This window comes from Micropterus dolomieu, linkage group LG07, assembly GCF_021292245.1.
Source record: "Micropterus dolomieu isolate WLL.071019.BEF.003 ecotype Adirondacks linkage group LG07, ASM2129224v1, whole genome shotgun sequence".
Taxonomy (NCBI): domain Eukaryota; kingdom Metazoa; phylum Chordata; class Actinopteri; order Centrarchiformes; family Centrarchidae; genus Micropterus; species Micropterus dolomieu.
The window spans coordinates 5,051,456-5,074,533 of record NC_060156.1 but is presented as its reverse complement, the minus strand read 5'-3'; the positions used below and the strand labels follow the sequence as shown (position 1 = coordinate 5,074,533).

Below are 23,078 nucleotides of genomic sequence, written 5' to 3'. Positions count from 1 at the left end.
CCTCGGTCTTGGTCTCGACTTGGTCTCAGCCCCTAAAAGTCTTGGTCTTGAACATTTAACTAGCAAAGTGGAGCTGGACATGCCCTAAATGTACCTAGGCCATGCACATCAGACCATGTGCTATAGTAGAGCGCTTAAATAGGGTGTTTCGGAACTAATGTTCCTGGTAGGAGCAAAGTTGCAAATATACTATATGTGCTCTTGATGGGTTACAGTCACTGATCAGCATTTGTAATATTTAAATCATCCAACCTTACATAGTGAGGTAAATCACGTCAGCATGGGCTTTAAACGTTAAACGACTCACATTGGAAGAATAGTCCAGGATATTGCTTGCTCCTTCCACAATGGTGCTGGTTGCAGAGAATATTTCATTCTTGCTTTCTTCACTTTTGTTCAAATTCATGTGGAGGAGAGATGAGCTGAGGTTTGCAAACAATAATGAAGCCTCTACCTGAAGGTGGGGATAGATTGACAATCACAGACATTTTTAGGATATTCATGGACATTCAAACACATATCTAAAATCCTGCCTCAAATATACAAAAATTACAAGCCTGAACTAAGACAGCCTTGTCCTCCCAATGGCTATTCATTAACATGACTGATTTATTCCTCCCTCCTATAAAGTCACTTTTTACTCACTGGTCGTACCTGAGCAGAGGAGCTGAGTTCAGTGCCTTTCTGGACGAGAGCAGAAACTCCTTTGGCAATCGCCTGAACATCCGCTGGAGTGTTTGGGGGGATTTTGCTAATTGTGTCAGTCATAATCCCCAGCATCTGCTCACGAAGCTTCAACAGACAAAAGCATTAAGTATTCATGATTTTGTTATTTAGTTTAGTATTTAGTAGTACAATATATTTTGCACACAGATGATTTCTGTTTCTGATGTCACGACACACTGTCTCTCTGTAGGTTGTACTTAGGGCATGGACCTACTTAACTGAGTCTTGAACATTTGTGTCGGCCGCAGTGACGGAAGGTTACAAAGACACCAAACATCAAGGGGAGGAACACAGTAGCTTATCATACATGCCTTTACAATCAGTGTTGGGCAGGTTAAGTGATAATGTAATCCACCACCCTTTACCTATTACTCCATAAAAAGGCATTGCATTACTTTATTAGTTACTCAATTGCAAATGTAGATATATTTTTTGTTATGGTATTTGCATTACTCAACTCAGCTCTATCCAAGGTACAGTTCTCCATGTCAACAAGTCACATCTTCTAAATGGCATGTGAATAAGTACATAACAAGACATTATGATTTAAGTACGTATTTACTGACAATCAAAAGCTAGCTTAACTCTTGAAGCATTAAAATCAAATTACTGCAATCAGTAAGTGCAATTTGGTTTCTGGATTTCAAATTCAATACGCCGCTTTAGTACTTACACTACAGTAATATTTCTGTGGCAATTTTTCACTGCCCAACACTGTTTACTATTCTTCCCCAGTGTACTTATGTGGTGTTAGGGCTAGTATCAGGAGTAACTCTACACAAAATCCTTTGCTTTGCAGTACTGGCCTGTGGAACCTCTGACCACACGCAGGATCATAGTGGTTAGGTGTGGTTTGGTGTACTTGTGACGACACCCAACTGTTGTTTAGTATAATGGCGGGGGGAATTCGGTCAATTTTTTTTTACAGAACTCTCTAGAAATTAACTTGTAAGTGTGAAAAGTGCAAATGGATTTCCTCCAAACATTTTACAATCTGGTTAAGGGATGTTTGCGAGTGAAGTTGTGAAGATTCTTGGATGGATCTAAACCACTGAGGCACTACTTGCTCAGATGCACTGACATTTTCACAGTCCAATTGATGTTTGCATAAATTTTAGTAATTTATATCTATAATCAGAGTATTTTTACCTTTTGCCTATCTGCTTTTGTTGACTTATCAGATTGACCGTTTAGTGTAGTGGACACAGAATAGATGATTTGTCCCAGATTTGCTCCTGACAGTAGACCTTGTTTCTTTAGCTGAGACACAGCATTCTCCACTGAAGCCGTAAGATCATCTACTGAAGAGCTGGAGGCCATTGTGGAAAAATCACCATTCTTGGTGGTGGTTGCTGATGATGTAACACCAGTGCTAGCACTGAGAGCAGGGGAGGTAGTAACAGTAGCAATAGTGGTGGCACTAATAGTGCCATGTGATGTCGTGGCAGAACCAGCAGCGGTAGTGGTGGCACTAATAGTGCCATGTGATGTCGTGGCAGAACCAGCAGCGGTAGTGGTGGCACTAATAGTGCCATGCGATGTCGTGGCAGAACCAGCAGCGGTAGTGGTGGCACTAATAGTGCCATGCAATGTCGTAGCAGAACCAGCAGCGGTAGTGGTGGCACTAATAGTGCTATGCAATGTCGTGGCAGAACCAGCAGCGGTAGAGGAGATAGTGGTGGCACTAATAGTGCCATGCGATGTCGTGGCAGAACCAGCAGCGGTAGTGGTGGCACTAATTGTGCCATGCGATGTCGTGGCAGAACCAGCAGCGGTAGAGGAGATAGTGGTGGCACTAATAGTGCCATGCAATGTCGTGGTAGAAGCTGGTTTCGTTGTAGGTGATGATGATGATGATGATGATGTCTCTATGGTGAATTTATTGCAAAGAGCTACGACATCTGCTTTTGTATAAAAGAAAAAGAACAATGTGTAATGTGTATTATTTCCAAAACAATAAAGGTGACATTTTGGGAAAAACTGATTTGTTAAACTTGACTAAATAATAAACAGTGAAAGACCTACAACATTAAAATCAATCCTTTAAATAAACCGTGTGTAGTTAATTCCCTAGCATATATCAAACTTTAGCCTTCAGTTAACCAAGGATGTACCAGACAAAACTGCTCTCATTATTAGCGCTTACTTACTACTTATAAATTTTTGCAACATTGGACAAATTAATAATTGGTCTGGAACCTTAAATTGATTAATAGACACTGGCAAGATAATTCACAGAGCAGCTTTAACATAATTTTAGAAATGTGCACATACCAGAAGTCATCACTACAGTGACATCCCGATTTTTAGACTTTGCCTGTGCTAGAAAGGAATACTTCACAGTGTATTCATTCCCACCATTCTGTATATTTATAAGTGGTCTTTGATTTGCTTTATTGTAGCAGTCCTTTGTCTCAGCCTGTAAATAAATTAACATGTAAAGTCATTAAGTCAATGGAATTTTATTTTATTTTTTTACAACATTTAACAATGTTGGAGATTAATTTATCAGACTTACTGGCCAACCGTTGCTGTTTCCTGGGTCCTCAATGTTCCACACAACATGTGGACACTGGGTTTTACATTTCATTTCAATTTTTGCATCCTTGTTTTCTGTTACTGGGTAACAGCCTTCAGTACAATTAAAACTATGGTACAACAAAGATAATTTGGTTAACACTCAACTGGAACATTTACATTTCAAAAATGCTGTCCAATAAAACCATATGAGGGTAAAATGTAAAAACACAACCTATTTACACTTTTCTCCATGACTGATGAACAATTTAATTTGTTTGGAAATTTATGATAGGTCAAAATGTCTTTAAAAAACAATTTTCGTTCTGCTTCCTCTGTGAAGCAGTTTCATTTCTTTTAATAACTTCAATAGTGTCATAAATGTTAAGTGGCAGATTTCCACTGTACGAAAAACACAGTTAAACAGGAAATATTTTCAGGTTCAGTGCGCTTAGTGATCAGAGCGGATCAGTTCAAAAACATTAAGTACCTTAACCAATTTGGCATGTTCTGAGATGGGGTAAAGGTGATGCATATGGATTCGCCACCACCCACATTATTACCATTGTTAATCACATTAAAATGGTAATTATTAAACTGAAACGGATTTGGTAGGCAGTTTGGTGTAATGGTGTGAGTCAGTCCTGAGGAACCCCCTTCACAAACACATGGATTTCCTGTGAATCAACATGGAAAGTCATTATTCTACTGCAGTAACAACTGAAATGCTGATGCAAAACATTTAATGTTGTTTATGTTCAGTTCATGTTCAGTTTATAGTTATGTATACACATCATGGGTGTTATGTATCTTTAGGGCTGCACGATTAATGTAATCACAATTGCGATGGTGTCGTGCAATTACATATGAGCAAAATGGGTGCGATTTAATAAAACAGAAAAAGTGTGTGTGACGCTCTCTTCTCTGAGTGCGCTGCAGTCTGCTCATTATCTCCGCCCACACGGGGCTCTCACACGTGCCCGTAAAAACAAATAAGCTTACGAGCAATGAGAAAAATGATTTATGAGCAGTGTTCGAGTAACTTTAAGACAACATTGACAACAAGATAAACATGGTGGGACCGCCACCAATACTCCGATCGCTCTGTGAGAGAGGCAGAGAGACTTCGGCAGCAGCTGAAGTGGTAAGACAGGAGAAAACTGGGAGAAGATAACCAAGCTTTGGGTTTGGCAATTAACGTTAGCTGTATCTGTGCCTTTTGTTGTTCAACATGTTCAACTTTTCAAAGAGCTTGTCAGTTTCACTTTTCGTCCACCGACCAATCACTGCCTGGGTGGGGCGGGACATTAAAAAAAGTTTGACGCGCTACAGCAAACTTGTTGAACAATATAATTATTGACAAGTTAGTACATAGCATTAACAAATTAGAGACCAATGTAGAGCCTTATTCCTGCACAAGGATATAATGAATAAAAACGACCTATAGAAATTAAACTATAACTATAACTATAACAGTTAATCCTGTAACTGAATATAATATTCAACTAGTGGTAAAAAGTATAATATTATATGAAATTCATGAATGTAGCAGGCTATTAAATATATTATTGTTATACTAGCAGTATGCTATTAACTAAACATTATGCTCTTTATTTAATACACTCATGTACAGTTCCTCCTCCAAGTTGTGGATAGAGACTCTGCAGTAGACAGACGTACATTGAGCCGCCTCCTCCATAGAGCAATATGCTCCCCTTGATCTGTTTTTCATCTGCTTTACTAGTTAGTGTTGTAAATATTGTTTATTGTTTAACTTTGTTCAAGTTGAGAAATACACATTTCAAAATGTCAGCATTTTGTGCATTTTCCGTAATTAAGCAAGTAGACTCATTGTACCATTTGTTCCATTATAATACACATATCGCAATATTGTCTACAATGATCGCAATATGACTTTTTCTCCAAATCGTGCAGCCCTATGTATCTTGTATCGGATTTGGACTGTGTATCTAAATATGTACCGCACTGGATCATTGGAGAGGGATAGACAGACATCACTCCTTATTTGGTAAACTTGAAAGGTCTGGCATACCCCTCATGTTAACGTGTTCAGATACATAGTCAACAACCACAGCTTCTTTAACCATATTGTAAAAAAGGGATCTTCATTTCTGTCAGTCTTTGGCCTGGATGAGTTTGTCTCTTCAGGCTATGAAAAATATCAGCTTTTTTTGGCATATTTTGGAGGAATTACTCAGTAACTGACAGATCTAATTTTTTACTAATGATCTGAAAACAGCAGATCTTGGACTTTAAGCAAAGGAATCACAGGAGATTTGCTAGACTCTTCCAATGATGATTGTGTATGTTTTTTTAATTACCTTTCCAAAACACAAAAGACATGTGTTTATCTGCTTGAACGTAGGCCACAATCTTTAGCATATCTGTCTAAATACCTTACTACCTAGTAGTAAGAGTATTACTTTCATGACCAGGGGAGCAGATAATGTATAGGCAACATAAAGCAACTTTATTAATATTAATCTGTGGGATTACAAGTTACGTTAAAAAAAGTTGTTGACCTTGATGAGTTTGGCTAAAGTTACTCAAGATAGCATACCAACACTAACTAAGCTTAGCAAACTCCTTTACATGTAATGTTACAGCCTAGTATGCTGTTCACACAATCAAAAGATAAACAATAGATCAAAATATGTTACCTGGTAAAACTTGTTATACATAAGTATTAAACTTGCAATTGTAAGCTTACAAAAGTGTTCATGTTTATTTGAAAAAGAGTAGAAAAAGCATGATTCTTACTGCAAGACCACTGGTATTGCATGTTCCCGTTAGGTAGTTTGGATGGGTCATCTATTGAAAGTGTGATGCTTATAGCTTTGGAAGATACTGAAGCTGAAGGTGTTGCAATTATTTTAACTGCAGATCTGATCACTCTAATATGTTTCTTTCTCTGAAAATGAAAGTGAACAAAAGGAATCTTGAATAATGCAGGATGAGGGGGAAAAGACAAACCATTAAAAATTGTGAACAAAAGTAAAAGAGCTGGAGGGGGTAAGTATTGTTCCCCTAAATATAAAATATGACTATACTGTTGAATGTAAAAGGAAAACATTTTACCTGTCTCTTGTTAAATCTTAACAAATGGTCATTATGACCATTTAGTTGAACAAGTGTATCCTTGCCACAGGAAGAAAACATATCCACATCCACTTCCAAAGAAGAGAAGTCGTTCCATGCTCTGAGTTTCACTTGTACACATTCTGTAGCAAAATATTCAGTTATGAAAATAATGAATATTCAAGCCTGGTAAATAAAATCTGGACATACACAGCTGAAACATGAGAAATGTAGATTTTTGTAGATGGTTGTTGATAAAGTGCTTTACAAATAATTACATTACAGAGGTATTTTGCCTCATAAGTGGCCCCCATTTTTCATGCCTCCCATACCTTGAATCGGGTGGCCAATATGAAAAATTTCCTTCTTTGAATTCATTTCTCTGGTCTCAGAGAATGAGCTGTTGTCTCCAGCCAGAGAAAAGAGGAGTAGCACAGGCGCTCCCCGTTCAAGGGAAACACCAACTGTAATATCTGCAGAGTCTAGACAATCATCCCTCTCTGTCAACACAGAGGCCTGAAGCCCGGCTACTTTCTCCAACACACACATCTGCAATATATGAAGAATTACAAAACGGAAAAACCAATTTCTCTTTCATATCACAGAAACACAACACAACAGATACTGATTTGGTAAGTATAATAGCGTGTCCACACAGACGGTTTAATAGTTTGTATTTTACTGGCACTATACGCTCTTAAACATGTCCCAAAGCGTATTTTTACACTTCAAGTCTATTTTCGTGATTGTGTATTGGGTTCTGACTGCTGCCAAAATGTGGGTGATCCTTAATTCAATACAGTGCTTGAATGCATCATGGAGCACTGAAGCTACTGTTCACTAATGTGCTGCTCATGCTATTTAACCCCCCCAAAAAGTCCTTGCTTGTGGGGTAGTACTTTCCTAAGTACCAGAATTTTGGAGGGTGGGGCTTGCAGTGCTGAACATTTGCTACTTGCTTTAAGTTGAGCATTTCAGGTGTTTCAAATATACTTTGCTACTACTGCTCATCTCTTTTCCACTGTTGGCCCAATGACATTTTCAAACCAATGAATCACAATCAATACCCAGATAGAACATACAAGTCTTGCTGATGTCGGCCTGAGATCGTACGTTGGTATTATAATTATAGCTCAGAAATAGCAGCCAGTGTGCAGCTAGGCCTGCGGTGTGTTTACAGCTAACAGCTAATGGAGTTAAGCTAATACAGGGTCCAGAGTTATTGTTTTAGGCTTTTATTGTTCAGGGGGTTTCTACAAGGAGGCGAAATAGGTCTCCTCCTCTCCAAAACAAATGGACAGGCTGATTATAACATGTAATAAACCACGTTAAAAATCATGTTCCTCCGACTCTCAGGCAGAAACAGGAAGTGAGTGCTGCAAGCCAAACTGCTGCTGCTAACGTTAGCTCAGTTTAGGTGCTCAGTTTGTTTCCTGTTTAGGTGTTTTGTCCTTCAGTGTTGATCCTTCAGGTGTTTATCCCAGGAGCTGAATTACCACCGAGGTTGTCTCCTCTCCATGACAATTGTGTCTCTTCAGCGGACGGTGGGTGTCAGCAAGCCAACCTTTTGTCGGCTTCAAATGCTTTAATGTCAGTCGGCGTTTGAGGTGCCCCATTCAATATCAACACCTGTCAAAATGTTTTTATGTGCTGAAGGTCTTTTAAGAACTTGAAGGCTTTATGCAGTTTGTTATTGAATATGTTATGAATTTGACTCGTGCGTGTGTTTATTATGCTTACACACAAATTAGCTATTTTTAGTGGTCAAGTAAATCTGGTTTTTATAATACCTTTTGCTCATGGACAGTGACGTTACTAAATAATGATGCCTGTCCGTCACATTGTATGGTTTACTTCATAGTAATAACATACATCAGCTTGTTAATTTGCCTAATCTTCGCAGGTCTTCAGACCACGGAGTAAACACACACAACAATGGGCTGAAGGAACCTATTAGTTAATTGAAAAGTAGATCCTGGGATTAAAAGTCCCAGGTACTTTTAGTGGAAGCACGGTTTTTCACTGGAGTGTAGCAAAGGATAAAGGCTCACAACCTGGCAACCCCAAATATATTTGTACCTATGCATAATAACCTGTTTTTAGTAAATGGTAAAATATGAATACATTTTTATTGTGCTATTGGTGCTTCTTAATAATTAATTTGTTAAAGGGACGCTGTGGAGTTTTTGACCACTAGTAGTGCTATAGAGCAACATTTTTACGAGTGGATCCCTGTTTTCTTGGTTCTAGGCATGTGCTTAAGGATGCAGACGCACATGACCAAGTGCACGAGTGACGCAATAAACATTATTGCCAATGGCCCCACACTATTCTATGATCGGCAGGAGCTGGTAGTGTGCCAAGAAGATCCTGTTTTGGTTGTAAAACTATTTCTATTCTATGATCAAATAACATAAATGCACAGAAACATGTTTTTGTTTCTCATCTCTGCATGTTAGCGGAGCAGTAGCAACTGTAGCAACAGTTAGCTGACCCACAACTCAGCTAACGTTTGTTACAGTACTTGATATGTTGTTGTTCACTCTCATGGAATTTGATTTCACCAGAATTGCTCACCATCAAATCCATCTTTGATTTAACTTCAGATTATACAATTTCAGACCGTATGCATCCACTGTATTCTGGTGTTTACAGATACGCCACTAATTAGGTGATGGGATGCTAATACCAAAGGTTACATTTAATTTTTGATTAAACTCTTCAATCAGCTGCTTAATCAAATGATCAAAATGTTAAATCTTCTATTTCATACACCTACTATAACAATCATAACAAAAACACGAAGGGATGATTCATTATCATTTTCACATGATTAATGTTGATTTACCTGCAGGTCTGCAGACACATCAGGGAATGTGACCATGTTAGATGCATAAAGGGTCAGCTTGTGGCAGCCGGGCCCAAGCTGTTTCACCATTTCTGGAGTCACTGTGATGTTCTGGGGAACATTTCCCCTCACAACAGATAAACCGGACAACAATATTTCATCACTCTGGATTCTGTAGGTCACATTTGTACCTGCAGAAAGAAAAGAGAAAAAAAGTCAACCAATACACAAAAAAAATAACTGAATGAATAGAACCTCATGCTTTTAAGCAGCAATATCAAATTGCACAGTATGAATTAGGGTATATTATGGACATCGTGGCACTTACCTGCTTTTACTTCCATTTGAGTTTGAAATGGCTCTCCGTAAAGGGCTTTGCAGTTGGTTGCATGAAAACACAGTTTCCCAGCACAGCATCTGATGATGCCAAACTGTGTGATGGGCTCCTGAATGGTAATTATTTTCTGAGCGACAATGTGCATCTCACTGCTGGTGCATTCAACTGCCACAACAAATGTACTTGGATATATATATTTGTACACCACAATGCTCTCCAACCTGAGAAAAAGCACAAATAGAAACAGTTAGTGACCACAGTAATTTCCTCCAAAATGCTGGATAGTACATTTCCCATAAATCCTCTTAGTAATGTCTTTTGTGAGGCCTTGCTTCACTGTTAAATGTCTTTCAGCATCTACCTCTAAACATTGTAACATGTTGTCTGTTCAATCAAATCATTGCATCGTCACAATTATTTTCTCAAACTTGACAAAGTTCAGTCCAGATCCACAAAAAACATTATACAACTGTTTTCGCAGGCTTTGCTCCTCGTGAGTGTAAGCGGACCTTCATGAGGAGAATCTGTGTGTGCAGGATACATTTTTCGATTCTTATTTTATACCCACATAGTCAGTCTCAGTCACTCTGTAACAGTTGCTACTCACCCCTCTGGACTGTGCAGATAAATAACATGGCCATCTCCTGTACTCAGCTTGCAGCTAAGATTTCCCCGGGGCAAATCTAAGAGCCACTTTACAGTGATGGTGACGTCATCAAAAACAGCAGCCACAGCAATCGCTGACAATGTGAGCCCTGGCGGGAGAAAATGACCAGTGCCTGTAACCAACAAGGCTTCCATAAAAACAGACAAACACAGATCCTCATCATCTTGGCAGACAGGCACAAATACTACAGGGATATTTAATACGGCACCAATAAGAGACCATCAATGTGATGCATCTGTTTTGTTCTGTCTCAGTATCTTTTGCTGCTTGAAGAGTTCCTTCTTGCGTTTGTCATTTGCTCTCTACAAGTAACTGCTCTGCTGATATTGAAATCATGAAATATGATGAAATTGACAGATTGAATAAATACATTTTAACCACCATCCCCTTTGTCAGATTTGAATTTTTGAAAAAGCGCGGTTGATGGATTTTGCCTTTTAGGGTTTAATGGGTTTGATACACACATTGAGGTCACAGCCTGAACCTGAGTCTGTGAACCATAACACACATGGATTTCTGAAAGGACATTTTAAAGGTTTTGGTTTACAGCTTTAAACTAACTTGACAGTTGCTGCGTCCAGAAAAAAAAAAAAAAAAAAGCAAAAATAGGCCATTTTCACAGCAGACATTTGGACTTGTCATAGTGGGAAAAGCACAGGTGTTACTAATAACATTAACAATGGCTCCGTTCTATTCAGTGTCAAGAATGCATAATATTAGGACCCTGAATCTGAAGCATTAAATGTATTATTTACACCTGTGCTTTTCCAGCTGTGACATGTCAAAATGTCTTCTGTGTAAAAGGCCCATGGGCGGCAGCCTGAGTAAAGCTAAGAGAAAACAAGGTAGCTGCCCCTCATGGCTATCAGTGATTGACTCCTGTCAATCTAATAAACCAAGATCCGAAACATATTCTGATTAAGCCTTAATATCTTTTGAGTCAAGATACATACTGGAAATTATTAGCTATTAAGACCATAATGTCTTGTGGTAAAAAAATAACTGACATAACTGACTGGTCTATTTTACACCTGGTGCAGAACGGTGCAAAGTGCCGCCCAAGTGTCATTGGTAGTGGTGTTTAGTCAGTGGCTCAATATTTTCCTGCTATTTAAAGAGTGCATTATTCTGATAATAAGATGCTCCCTATTAAGAGAGACACTGTGCACATTTATGCGTGAGGCACAGCAACATAACTTTATTAATTCTTTAAATCTCCCACCACGGCAGGATTGGTCAAGATGCACTGACAGCAGCCTAATCATGAATGTAAATTGTTAAAGAAAACAGTCATACAGCATTAAAACACACAATAAAGAAACCACTGGAAGAGGGAGAGCTGTGACCCACAACCGGTTTATCCTAGTTTAATAGACTCCAGTCTACAGTAGAGTTCAGACAACTCACTTGTAAACCGCAGAGCTTCAGAATAACATTAGGCTACATGTCCACACTTCTATCCATACCCCCCCCTCCCCCGCATCACTCTATTGATGTTTTTTGTATTGCGCCATTCATCTTCCACTATAATAGCGTTGTGCCAATAAAGGGTATGGGAGATGACACTCGGACTGGTTTACTGCATGTTACACCCAAAACACACTCATGATTAAGCCTTTTGAATCATGCGCCTGTTGCACTGACCATTTTTTTTGTCATTAAATAAGATCGTTAAAGATATTAAGATCGTTAAAATAGGGCCCTCTGTGTTTCATTCATTTCAGATTTTATTTTGAAGATGAACCCCTTGAGATGCAGCATATTATATATAGCTTATTTTCAAGAGGCACAAAAAACATGAAAATAAACAGACATTTAAACAAAAATAAATACGTTAATAACAGTAATGATAAAGTAAATAATCTCTGTGTTTTTTGGAGCCAGCATCTACTGTCTGTAGATATCATAGAGTACCTCTTTATTTGTTCATTTATTGGTTTCAGCTTTTGAACATGGCAGTTTGCACATGGAAGATATTGTAAAAGGTAGGATGGGAATCAGATCTGCGTGTCTTCTACTGCAAGTAAAGTGTGATTCCAATTTGAAAGGTTTAAAATTTAACTACTGTGACCTACCATCTTTGCAGTGGTAGTCCAAAGACAGGTAGCTCCCCAGCTGGGGACAGGGTTCACCAAAGGAGTCCATAACTTCAGAAATCTGGCAGACCTGACGGCCGTGACAGTGGGCTGGGAAACACATGGAGAAAAATATCAGCTACTGATAACGCACAGCAATGCTAATGACAGTATTATGGGAAGTTCTACCCATTACTACTTCATACTTAGCCGTTCTAGTGTCCCAGTGAGAAAAACATTTTACTCAACTAACGACCCTAGAAAACATTCATCATCATCATAAATAGACTGCACTTCTGTGATACTTCTAATATGAGCACAGAACAAAGCACTTCACATTCACCCACATACACGCTCACACAGTCCCTGGACAGCTCATGTTCAGTTTCTTGCTCGAGGATGCTAGATATGCAGACAGGAGGATCCAAAGGGAACTGCATACCCAGTAACTACTGGACGACCTGCTTGACCACCTGAGCTGCAGCCACCACGTTCTAAAACCTGGCTCCGTGTTTCTAAATGCTTTTTCTCTAAATGGTGTAAGGAATTTGTGCTATAGCCTAGGTATCATGTGTATGCCATCAGCATCACCTGATGTGAACTTTCTGAATAAAACATCAACTGACGGCAGCATGGTGACTCAGCGGGATGGACCTGGCTTTGAACACAGCAGACCAGCTGGTGGATTTCTCAATAATGTTATCCCTGTGACCCATAAGGGGAACATAAACCAATTGCACAGTGCATATGTGATGAACATGACGGTATAGTGTAAAGACTGGTTTTGAACTCTAAATGCATACGAGAAACCCTTCCCCTTTCAACATTAAAAAATATTTTTAAGTTTAATGTATTCTTTGTGCCAATTTATGTGTGTCTGCTAGTATGAAAAAGGTCAGCAGAGGGTGTTCTAAGTTTAGCAAAGTCATGGCGCATCAATCCCACGGCAAGCTAGATTTATGCTGGGCTTACAGACAGTATACAGTCATGGTAGGGTGACCAGACGTCCCCGTTTCCGGGGACAGTCCCCGGTTTTGTTGGCCTGTCCTCGTCTGGAGCTGTCCGTAGAAATGTCCCCGTTTTTAACTGTGTATTAATTATAGACTGTATAAGGTGTTAACAGACCTGAAATCAGATTTTACATGGCCAGAAAGACTGGACAGCAGAGCACACAGGTGTCATGCCGAAAAGTGATCGTCCGCCGAAAAGTGATTGCTGTCCGCGGGAGCGCGTGCAGCATGTTAAAGCTGTATCGCCCAGTTTCTTGACGTCTACAGCTGCTTTTATCTGGATCAAACAGACATAATGCCTTTCTGCCTCAAAAGGACTTGATTTCATTCAGAAGTTATATTTGACAGATTATAAAACCGAAAGAGTCCCCTTTTTTATTTCATATAATAACATTATATTTTTAATGACATACTGACCAACAAACAAAAAATGTCCCCAGTTTTCATTTCACAAATCTGGTCGCCTTAAGTCAAGGGCAATAGCAGAGCTGATGTATATTGAGTTAACCTAGCACCAAATTGAACAGTGTTGCTGACTATTCAGTCATAAATGTGTTTTGCACATGTAAGAGTACTGTAAAGCGACTGTTGTGGTTGTAACAGTATTGTAGTAGCATAGTAGTAAAATACCTCAAGCATTTGTTTTGGTTTATATGCAAAGCTGGGATGTAAGCATGTGCTGGAATTTTAGCAGTTAGCATTGATGATTAGCATAAATGATTAGCACAAGTAATAGCCCCTTTCACACAAATGGGTGCTGTTTTAGTGCAAAACATTCAATCATCATTCTAATCCTGTGACATCTGTGTGGGTTTACTGGCTGTTCAATGACATGAAGGTCAGGTGAATTTAAAATGATAAATTGTTCAAATGTTTGATTATTGTTGATTGCCTTCTGACAAGGCCAGGGCGTAACTGTTATGGCAGAAAATTGTGTTTGGTTGGATCCTGTCACTAGCGTCCGTCCCGCCTCCTCCAGCTCAGTCCATTTGTTTTCTTTTTTTTCTTGTCAGTCTGTTTTAAAATTTGTGCAACTTCTCTTTTCCAATGTCCACTCTTGCCCTTTGCTTCGCCCTCTCCTCCTGTACTGTCTGCTTCCTCATACCAGGATGGCTTGATATGGCCAGAGGGAGGATTGTTATGGCAAAAAATTGTGTCCTCTTACATTTAATCTTTTATGCATGTTCTTTTACTATTATTATTATCATTATTATTATTATTATTATTACTATTATTGTCATGTCTTATAGATATATATGTATTGTGTTTTTATTCTTAACCTTTCCTTCTTCTATGCTCCCTATGTTAGTCCATCCACATTTACTAGGGTTTAGGTCAGAGCTGGGAGATTGTTTAATGTTTTCCCTCTCTTGTTGTTCCTCTCCTCTCCTTGAATGAACATTCGAGGAGAGGATCTCTGTTCTTCAAAACATAGAAACCTAGACTGTGTAAATGATTATGCATCCCTTTGCTCGGGGCCAGATGCCCAAAGCTGCCCCAGGCAGCAGGTCTCTGGACCAGCTGTATAAGTGATTCAGTACTTCTCTGTTTATTCTCTTTTATTAATAAATTCTTCAAAGACAATGGTTTGTTGTTACTCAATTACTTGCTTAATCCCTCACCAGCAATACACAATTTGCACGACAGTACCCTCCCTTTTACCCAATGCATGCTCAAACCAGAATGAGATAAGGATGTTTGCATGGTCTGCTTATGCCATTAGTTAAATGCATGAGCTAATATTTACTCTAAAAGGGATGGATGCCACTGATGTATCTTTAATGCTATTAAGCTATTATTAAACTAATATTGTTTGTTTTTACTTCCATTAGTGTCCTGCCAGGCTATCATTCTTTGCAGATAATAGTCTGTAGTGAGACAATATGTGCTTTGTAAAATCTGGCAATCACTTCCTTCAAAAAGTGGATTGAATTTCATCATGGCTTTCATCCATGCATATATTTGTTTTCATATTCTGATTTGTTTCTTATTGAGTTCAGCAGATTTAATGCAAGGAACTATTATAAAGCTGAGAGTGGTTATCGCCTCTGGATTACCAACAACTGAATTATATTGAAATAATTAATGTTTTTATTGCAAAAGAAAAAAAAACTATTTGACCTTGCTTTACCTGTTAATGATTCTGCAACATCCACCCAGCCGCACTGATGTTGTGTGGGTTTTGCTGATGTGGACTGGGAGTGTGTGGATCGACAGTAATAAATGTTCTTACGACCGTAGAAGCTGTCATCTATCATTAAGACTTGACCAGAACCACACTGCAGAGCGGTGTCATGGCCTGCACACACAGTGGATCTCCCAGACTCTGGAAAGCATACAAAAGCAGCACAAAGTTGTTATTCATTTATTCAGGATGATTCTGTATGATTTTGTTTTTTCAAGGTTAGAGTCAGAATACATACCAAACTGGCAGATAAAATGCAGTTCTTTGTTGCAGTCTCTTGTGGCTTTCCATTGGAAGCTAGAGTTTCCCAGTATGAGTCCACATGCTGCTCCTGGCTGTGGGCTGCTCACCCAGTTTGAATATGTGATTTGTGAACCATCCAGCCAAGAGAGAGGACCTGAGGATGGAACAAACCACTGCTGAACATATGATCACGTTGAGCTGAAGTGCCTATAACTACAATGACCTAAATATAGCGTAAAGAAAACATTACATTTATTGTTTCATGTATATTTGCTTCTGTATATTTGGTTGAATTCACAGTTTTCTGTAGTTTTCAGTGACCCTAAAGGGCCACTCTACCTATTCTTCACTCTTCAACATTTACTCAAAAAAGGCTAACATTAAAATGAAATAGCATTTATTGGTTTAAAGGATAAAGATCAAGATCAACTTTTTTTCCTCTAAGGGAAATTTTTCTTGGGCATCAGTGCCTGTGAGGCTACAGTAACAAACAGTAACACATATGGACTTCACAATCACATGTAAAACCGGGGGTATATTTTTTCTTACTATCAACAAATTTCATAAAATAATGAGAACATCAATAATGTATGGAAGGATTGCCTGAGTTACCAAAGTATAGTAGTTTATTCCTCTGCTATAGATCTCTGTTGTTTACAAAATATAAAAAAAAAATAGATATGAGCCACATCATAAAACAGATAAAAGCAAGGAATAGATGTACCTATTAATTTGGGTATAATAATTTCTAAATCCTATTTTACTTCTACAGTTCCAACATTGGAGAAGTGGGTAATTTTATCTGCCAAGCGAACACCTTTGTTGTAAATAGAGACACCTGGTAAGTACAAACTATTTTTAAATTTTGTAATGTACGTTTTTCACTCAAAAATATCTGCAGTGTGTGAAGTGATTTCCCACTCCAGTGAGGGAGAGAAAAGGCTTTACATCAGTTAAAAGGCGGTAATTAATGAACAGAGGAAAGTGAAATTGATATCTCAGTAGGAACTTTTTTTCCCAGACATATACCAAAGTGAGAACACACTGCACACAATTGCATCAAAGACTTTTTCTATTAATCACCAGTGTTTAACTATTCTCTTCAATGTTGTTCTGCGTTGCAGCATTTGATGGATTGAATCAAATGTGTAAGAAAGTTAAAGTTAAAGACCAAAAAAAGGTTGTAGTTATAGACCTCCTGATTCCCTGTCTCTTTTTAAAGTGCTATATTTGATCCTGGGTTTCTTATCCTTCCAGATATAGAATTAATTTTAACTGCAAGGAGGTAATAGTGGCACCACTGTACTGTAAAAACTTATCCTTGGTAGAATTTTAATTTTTACAACTAAATACATGATTACATTGACAAAGATATTTTACTACATGTTCGTCTCTGCCAGAGACTTGATCATGAGCTTTTTGTTGTTGTTGTATATTTAAACTCATCTGTCTAAGGTGAGAATAATCCGCATGGCAGCGCAGCAGCTGTCTGTGTTCCACATTTCGGCCTTCTTACCTTCAACAGTTGGAGAATATTGCAGGCTTGTAACGGCAAAAGGTGCTAGTCCAAGCCACACGTCCTTCTTGCTGTCCAAGTGTCTTTGAAGGAAATGTTGAGTTTCTTCATCTGGGACAAATGCAAGGTGTGCCCCACGCTTCTCACACCAAGCCTGAGCACTGAAAAAAGTATGCTGGAGACCCACAAACTCATAGCAGGAGTCTCCAAGGGCCTTCTGATATTCTGGACAGGAAACAGTAAGCTTCGTCTTATCTTCAGCGCAGGACAGACCGTCGAGTGACATCAGGATCAACAGGTGTACAATTGTCCAGCACATTCTTTCTGTTTTCACTTCAAAAATCAAAAGTTGGTCTCACATCCCTTTTCTACACGTTCTTTGTGCTATTAGTGCAGTGGAAAAAAAATAAAGTTGATCTAATGTTCTCATACACACACCCTGCTGATGTCCTGCTTTTACTCTAAGTGGGTCTGACATGAGCCTCTCTCACACACCTTGTCCTCTGTTCAGTGGAACATTGTTTACCTAACAGGCAGGCTCTCTCAAAAAGCAATGAATGCATTATCTTTTTACAGAGACAGGGCTGCAACAAAGGAAATCTAGGACATTGGTTTCAACCAGATGAGATATGGTTGTCTATAAACACACACACACACACACACACACACACACACACGCACACACACACACACACACATTACATTACATTTATTTATTTAGCTGATGCATTTATCCAAAGCAACTTACAATTGCTGTGTATGTCAGAGGTCACACACCTCTGGAGCTCTCACACCAAAGGCAGGCGTCTTATCCATGCGCCATCACCACCCGCTTGGTCTCGGTTATGGCTTTAGTAGGGATAGTATGCTTGTGAGGGTACTTTGTCATTTAGCCTTGGCAATCTTGGTGGTTGTAGTTGGGCTGCAGCTTAGTTATCAGTCGCCCTTATGTTGATTGATTCTGTGCTGTAAGGGCTTGTTGTTACTGGGGATGATGATGATAACATCCGCTGACCTGTCATCCTGGCTCCCCCTTTTATCATATTTTTAGCATATTTGTTGTACTTCATCAACCTCTAGTTGTGATAGCAGTTGCCGTTTGCGGATGTTATAACACTGAGCTAGGAATTTGTTCTTTGTCAGTGTTGATGATGGGTTTCGAAGCATCCCACAGTCTCTGCATAACCTCTCTCACCGGGATTGCTTGTATAGTAGCACTAAATCAGATTAGGGCTGGACAATATGGCCAAAAATGTTATCATGATAAAAATAAAACGACATTTCATATCATGCAATATCAATAATTGTCAAATCATTATTTCTTTCGAGTTTAAAGGTTTTGCACCTGACTGAAAATTGAAGAAACCAGCTGGTTAATTATGTGGTTCAACTTTCTTTTATGGTCAGAATGGGACAAACACTTGATGCCAAACAGTGGATCACTGAACAAATCTGAGAGAGAACATTCATAACTATTATGAATTTTTTTTTTTAACAAATATGATTAGTAAATCTTTTTTCAGTCCCCTTTTCTCAACAAAATAAATATTTTAATATAAAAATTAAGTGCTAATTTGTTCATGATTCCAAATTACTTAAACCAAATATTTATTATATATATATATATAACATATATTGATAATGAGGAAAATTATATTGGGATAATTATCATTATTGTTTTATTGCCCAGCCCTACATCAAATCCATATTTTCTGCTCTAGTCCATTAATGTCTTGTTCCAGTAGCCCATTTGTCGTGGACCTTGCCTAAGGGTCCACCTGGATACCCTGCCCAGGATTTGAACCCACAATTACCTGTACCAAAGTCAGTGGGAAACAAAGAAAGTGACTGTGTGAGCTTACATCAAATTGCAACACGTGAAAGAACCAAAAGAAAAGATCAGTATTTCTACTTTGTCTTGTCTTTTAAGTATAGAACAATAGCAAAACATAGTCATCCCCTCTCTCTCTCTCTCTCCCAACACAGTGTTTTGTAAGATTAATTTATATAGATTTCATAACCAGCTTTTTTCATGCAAGTACAGTCTCCGCACTGTAACATTACACTTGGCCAAAAATAGTATCCTTTAGCTGACTCACGGCACACATACCTGCGTCATACAACTGAATGAATTGAATTTGCTCCCTCAATACAGAACAAAGTAGTGATGGGGGTTTTCCTGGCGTGCGGTGTAAGACAAGAAAAAGAGGAATATGTCAATGAAAATATCTCCTGTGGCTTTGTCCAGTGTAAAACTAGCTTGGCTCTGTTGGAGCAGTAAAAGCAGTGATGCCCCAGTTTGATTGTACTATTGATTGCACAGCGGGTCTTATTTAAACCAAATGACAAATAGCGGTGAGTACTGGCCTCAATCTTTAGCCATTTACAATGTCGTTGTTGCTTGTCGATCCAAGAGGTACGACAAGAATGAGTTCTGAAGTTAGTTCTACAAGAGTTACAAAATGTATTGTGTGCAATAAAATAAAGAAAAAAGAAAAAAAGAACATGTTAACAGCTGGTAAACCTTGTGTGGGGGATGCAATAATTAGTTGTTGTTTGACTTGAGCTTCACCTAAATATAATTCACAAGGAAGTTACTGCTTCTAGTAAGGATCTACACAGCCTCTCCATCTGCTAAAGGTCTTGATATCTGCTAAACTAAAGTCTTCACATCCCACAATTACACCCAAAGTACAACTGAAGTTTGTAAAGTGTGGTACGCAACCACACATCACTCTGCATTTATTTCTTCAACCTGCTGGCATTTTATTCTTTGTTGTTTTTACCTCCTTATCAAGCTGTTTCATATCTATCCATGCAGCTTGCTTGACATGCTACAAAACCTTTTTTCTTCAATCATCATCGTCTTTCTGCTGCACTGCTCAACAGTAGCAAAATGAAAGTCATTAAAGATGTCACTATCAGTGTATTTATTATATCCTTCTGTCAGTCCTTGACTGACTTTTCATTATACTTATATGTGCACGACTAAAGCCCTTTTTATTGTGTTTCTTTATGTTATGAGATAAAATAATGCATCTACATCAGGCTGGGTGTGAGTGAACAGCAGCAAACACAGGCACCTGCAGCCACTGTGCTTTGTAAAAGGCTTTTAAGGACAACAAAAGAGGGTGACTTTTGTTATCAGAACACGAAAACAGGCTGGTCTGTCTCAGTGATTGGCTCTACGCCGACATTTTAATACACCAGAATGTTCTGTAGTGCGTGTTGTTGTTATGACTTCGTGTTTTTTCTGTATTTATAAAGGGCCTGTTCCAAGAAACAGGTTCACCGAACCATCTGAATAACTTTGTATGTACAAAAATAGAACAGGTCATTTTACATCTGTCTAAGATACCAACTTGAGGGACTTCAGGGTATTACTACCATGATTCTTTAACCAGGTCATCTGATTTGCAAGGTTTTGTCCTGCCTTATTCTGTATTTGCTGTATTTGCACATTATGTTTGAACTTCATATGTTTGTTATGTTCCTTCATGATATTCTGAAGTCACTAAAATTTAATAAAGCGTGCTGGGGTTAATAGAAATAAACATTTTGCTTACAGGATTTTTTAACTTTTTATTATCAATCATAAGTCAATTATATTATATTGTATTATTAATTATTGTTTTTCTAGACTTATTTTAAATATAAACCATGCAGTTTAGAAGGAGCGTTTTATGAATAAATAAAAGGAATTCAAACAGCTTTATAGCTGCCACACAGTTATCAGAGTGAGCAACAGTCCCCCTGGTGTAGTCAGGAAAGAGCAGTGGCATCTTAAGTGCTGTGAGTTAAAATATTTTGACATTTAATAAACCAGCTATTCCCTTGAATGCAGGGCCAGTGAATAGATGGAATAAAAAGCTACAAACCAGTAAGATAAATGATTTTGTAACCAACTTCTGACACAATTGACAGTAATACAACCTGGAAAATGTGTGAAAAGGGGAGTTTAGCCAGAGGGAAATGCAAATGAAACACTTTGGTGAAAATGGACATACAGTGAGAAGCTATAGTAATGACAGGTTATTCCAATTAGGTCATCGCCGACTTTGTCCGCAGTGAGATCCGGTGAGATTGTTAATCAATAAAAGCAGGTATATTGCGTATGACTGGCTGAAGAGCTGCAAAGACTCTTTTATGTCATGTGTTTTCTTTTACATTACACATCAGTCAATTGAAAACCACAGGCTGAAAAAAGGACAAGTTAATGTTAAAAACCACAAGAAGTGAAGTAAGACATTTTAGAGTATGTGAATGAAGGCCATGGGGTTTAATGTCAGTAATAGAATAAGGACAACATGAGTCAGTCCATCTCTGTGGCAAATTATATTTACATGCAAATTGACCACATACCAAAAAAGATGAAATAGCAGAAGGATTCAATAGAAATACAGAAAGAATAGTAGCCTTAAAAACTTTCTTGTCCCTTATTGTAAAAAAAATTATCTCAGCAAGCCACACACTTTCTCATCCTCAGCCAGTAATAATAGTTAATGCGTTAGACATGTTTTTGATCTAGAGAAGTTCTGGTGCTCATTTGAATAGAGAATGATTAAGCATTCTTCTTTTTAATTTAATTTTGTAGAAAAGAAGGGGAACGGGTTGCATTAAGGACATCTGATTTAGTAACTGAAACGGCGGCCCAAAAAACAACATTTAAATGGGAGCTATACGTGACAAAACATTGCGGGGGCAAACAGGAGGGCGAGATTAAGGTAATCGTAGATAAAATGCTTTGAATTTCGCTAAGTGAGGTGGTAATATCATCATTCTGCTTTTTGTGGAAAATGAAGCTCTCAACCAAGCAGTCAGAACAGCATCCTTAAGTATTGTTTTTTTTAAGATACCTCATCAATAGATATCACAGCCTCTGCTCTCTCTCTCTTAATTCTCCTTTACCTGCTCAACTCTGTCTGTCTTCCCTCTCCTTTAACTCACTGTTTCACCTTCCCCTTTTCCCTCCTAGTCTAGACATACTGAAGAGCATTGTCAAGTTTGTGGATGATCTCCTGAACATTGTGGAATCCTCTGACGGTTTTTGTGCAAACTCTCCAGGCAAGATGTTTTGGGGTTTTTTTCTGCCTCACACACTTCTGTCTCAGCTCTCATGGTGACATGTACATGTAAATGCAATAGACTGTGGGAGCTGTTTTGCTAACTGCATTTGAATAATGTCCACTTTAGAGCAGGTTAAGTGTTTGAAAATGAAAAGTCACATGCTGTTTCATTTTCATTTTTATATGGTCCTAGAATGCCCACACAAGTATGTGAAAATGAAAATTGGAGTATTGCGTTGTCATTTAAACGTATACTCAAATAACACATACATATGTGTTACATGCATGTGGGGCGGCTGTGGCTCAGGAGGTCGAGCGGGTTGCCTGTTAATCGGAAGGTTGGCGTTTCAATCCCTCCGGGCTGCATGTCGAAGTGTCCTTGGGCAAGATACTGAACCCTGAATTCCCCCTGGCAGCTGTTCCGTCAGTGTATGAATGTGTGTGAATGTTAGTTTCTGTTTGAGCACTTAGGCTCAGTGTGTGAATGGTGAATGCAGATGTAGTGTAAAAGCACTTTGAGTGGTTGAAAAGACTAGAAAGGCGCTATACAAATATGGAGCATTTACATTTATAATGCTATTGTGGAGTTACATTTTCATTTTCAAGTTTGCGTTATAATATGAAATAAAACTTGAGTCAGATATCTCAGTTAATATCATATAATTATTGTATTTAAAAGTACATTTGAAGTGCAGTGAAGTAGCACTAGATCTAATTAAAATAGGGAAATGTTATCGTAATATTTGCTAACTGAATATTCTGTCAGTAGTAATTATATGACATTGCTGA

General features: G+C 38.4%; 1 protein-coding gene across 1 annotated transcript in view; it reads right to left on the bottom strand.

Annotated features, from left to right (window-relative positions):
- LOC123974048 (polycystic kidney disease protein 1-like 2) overlaps positions 1–17,509 on the bottom strand; it is a 40,452-nt gene extending 22,943 nt beyond the window's left edge. The window contains exons 1-9 of the mRNA XM_046054466.1: positions 17,224–17,509; positions 15,703–15,861; positions 15,411–15,605; positions 12,270–12,380; positions 10,135–10,282; positions 9,519–9,748; positions 9,191–9,381; positions 655–792; positions 308–454 (exon numbers count right to left, since the gene is read on the bottom strand). Of these exons, the coding sequence (XP_045910422.1) occupies positions 308–454; positions 655–792; positions 9,191–9,381; positions 9,519–9,748; positions 10,135–10,282; positions 12,270–12,380; positions 15,411–15,605; positions 15,703–15,861; positions 17,224–17,509 (1,605 nt within the window). The remainder of the gene's footprint in view (positions 1–307; positions 455–654; positions 793–9,190; positions 9,382–9,518; positions 9,749–10,134; positions 10,283–12,269; positions 12,381–15,410; positions 15,606–15,702; positions 15,862–17,223) is intronic.
- Between the last annotated feature and the right edge of the window lie 5,569 nt (positions 17,510–23,078).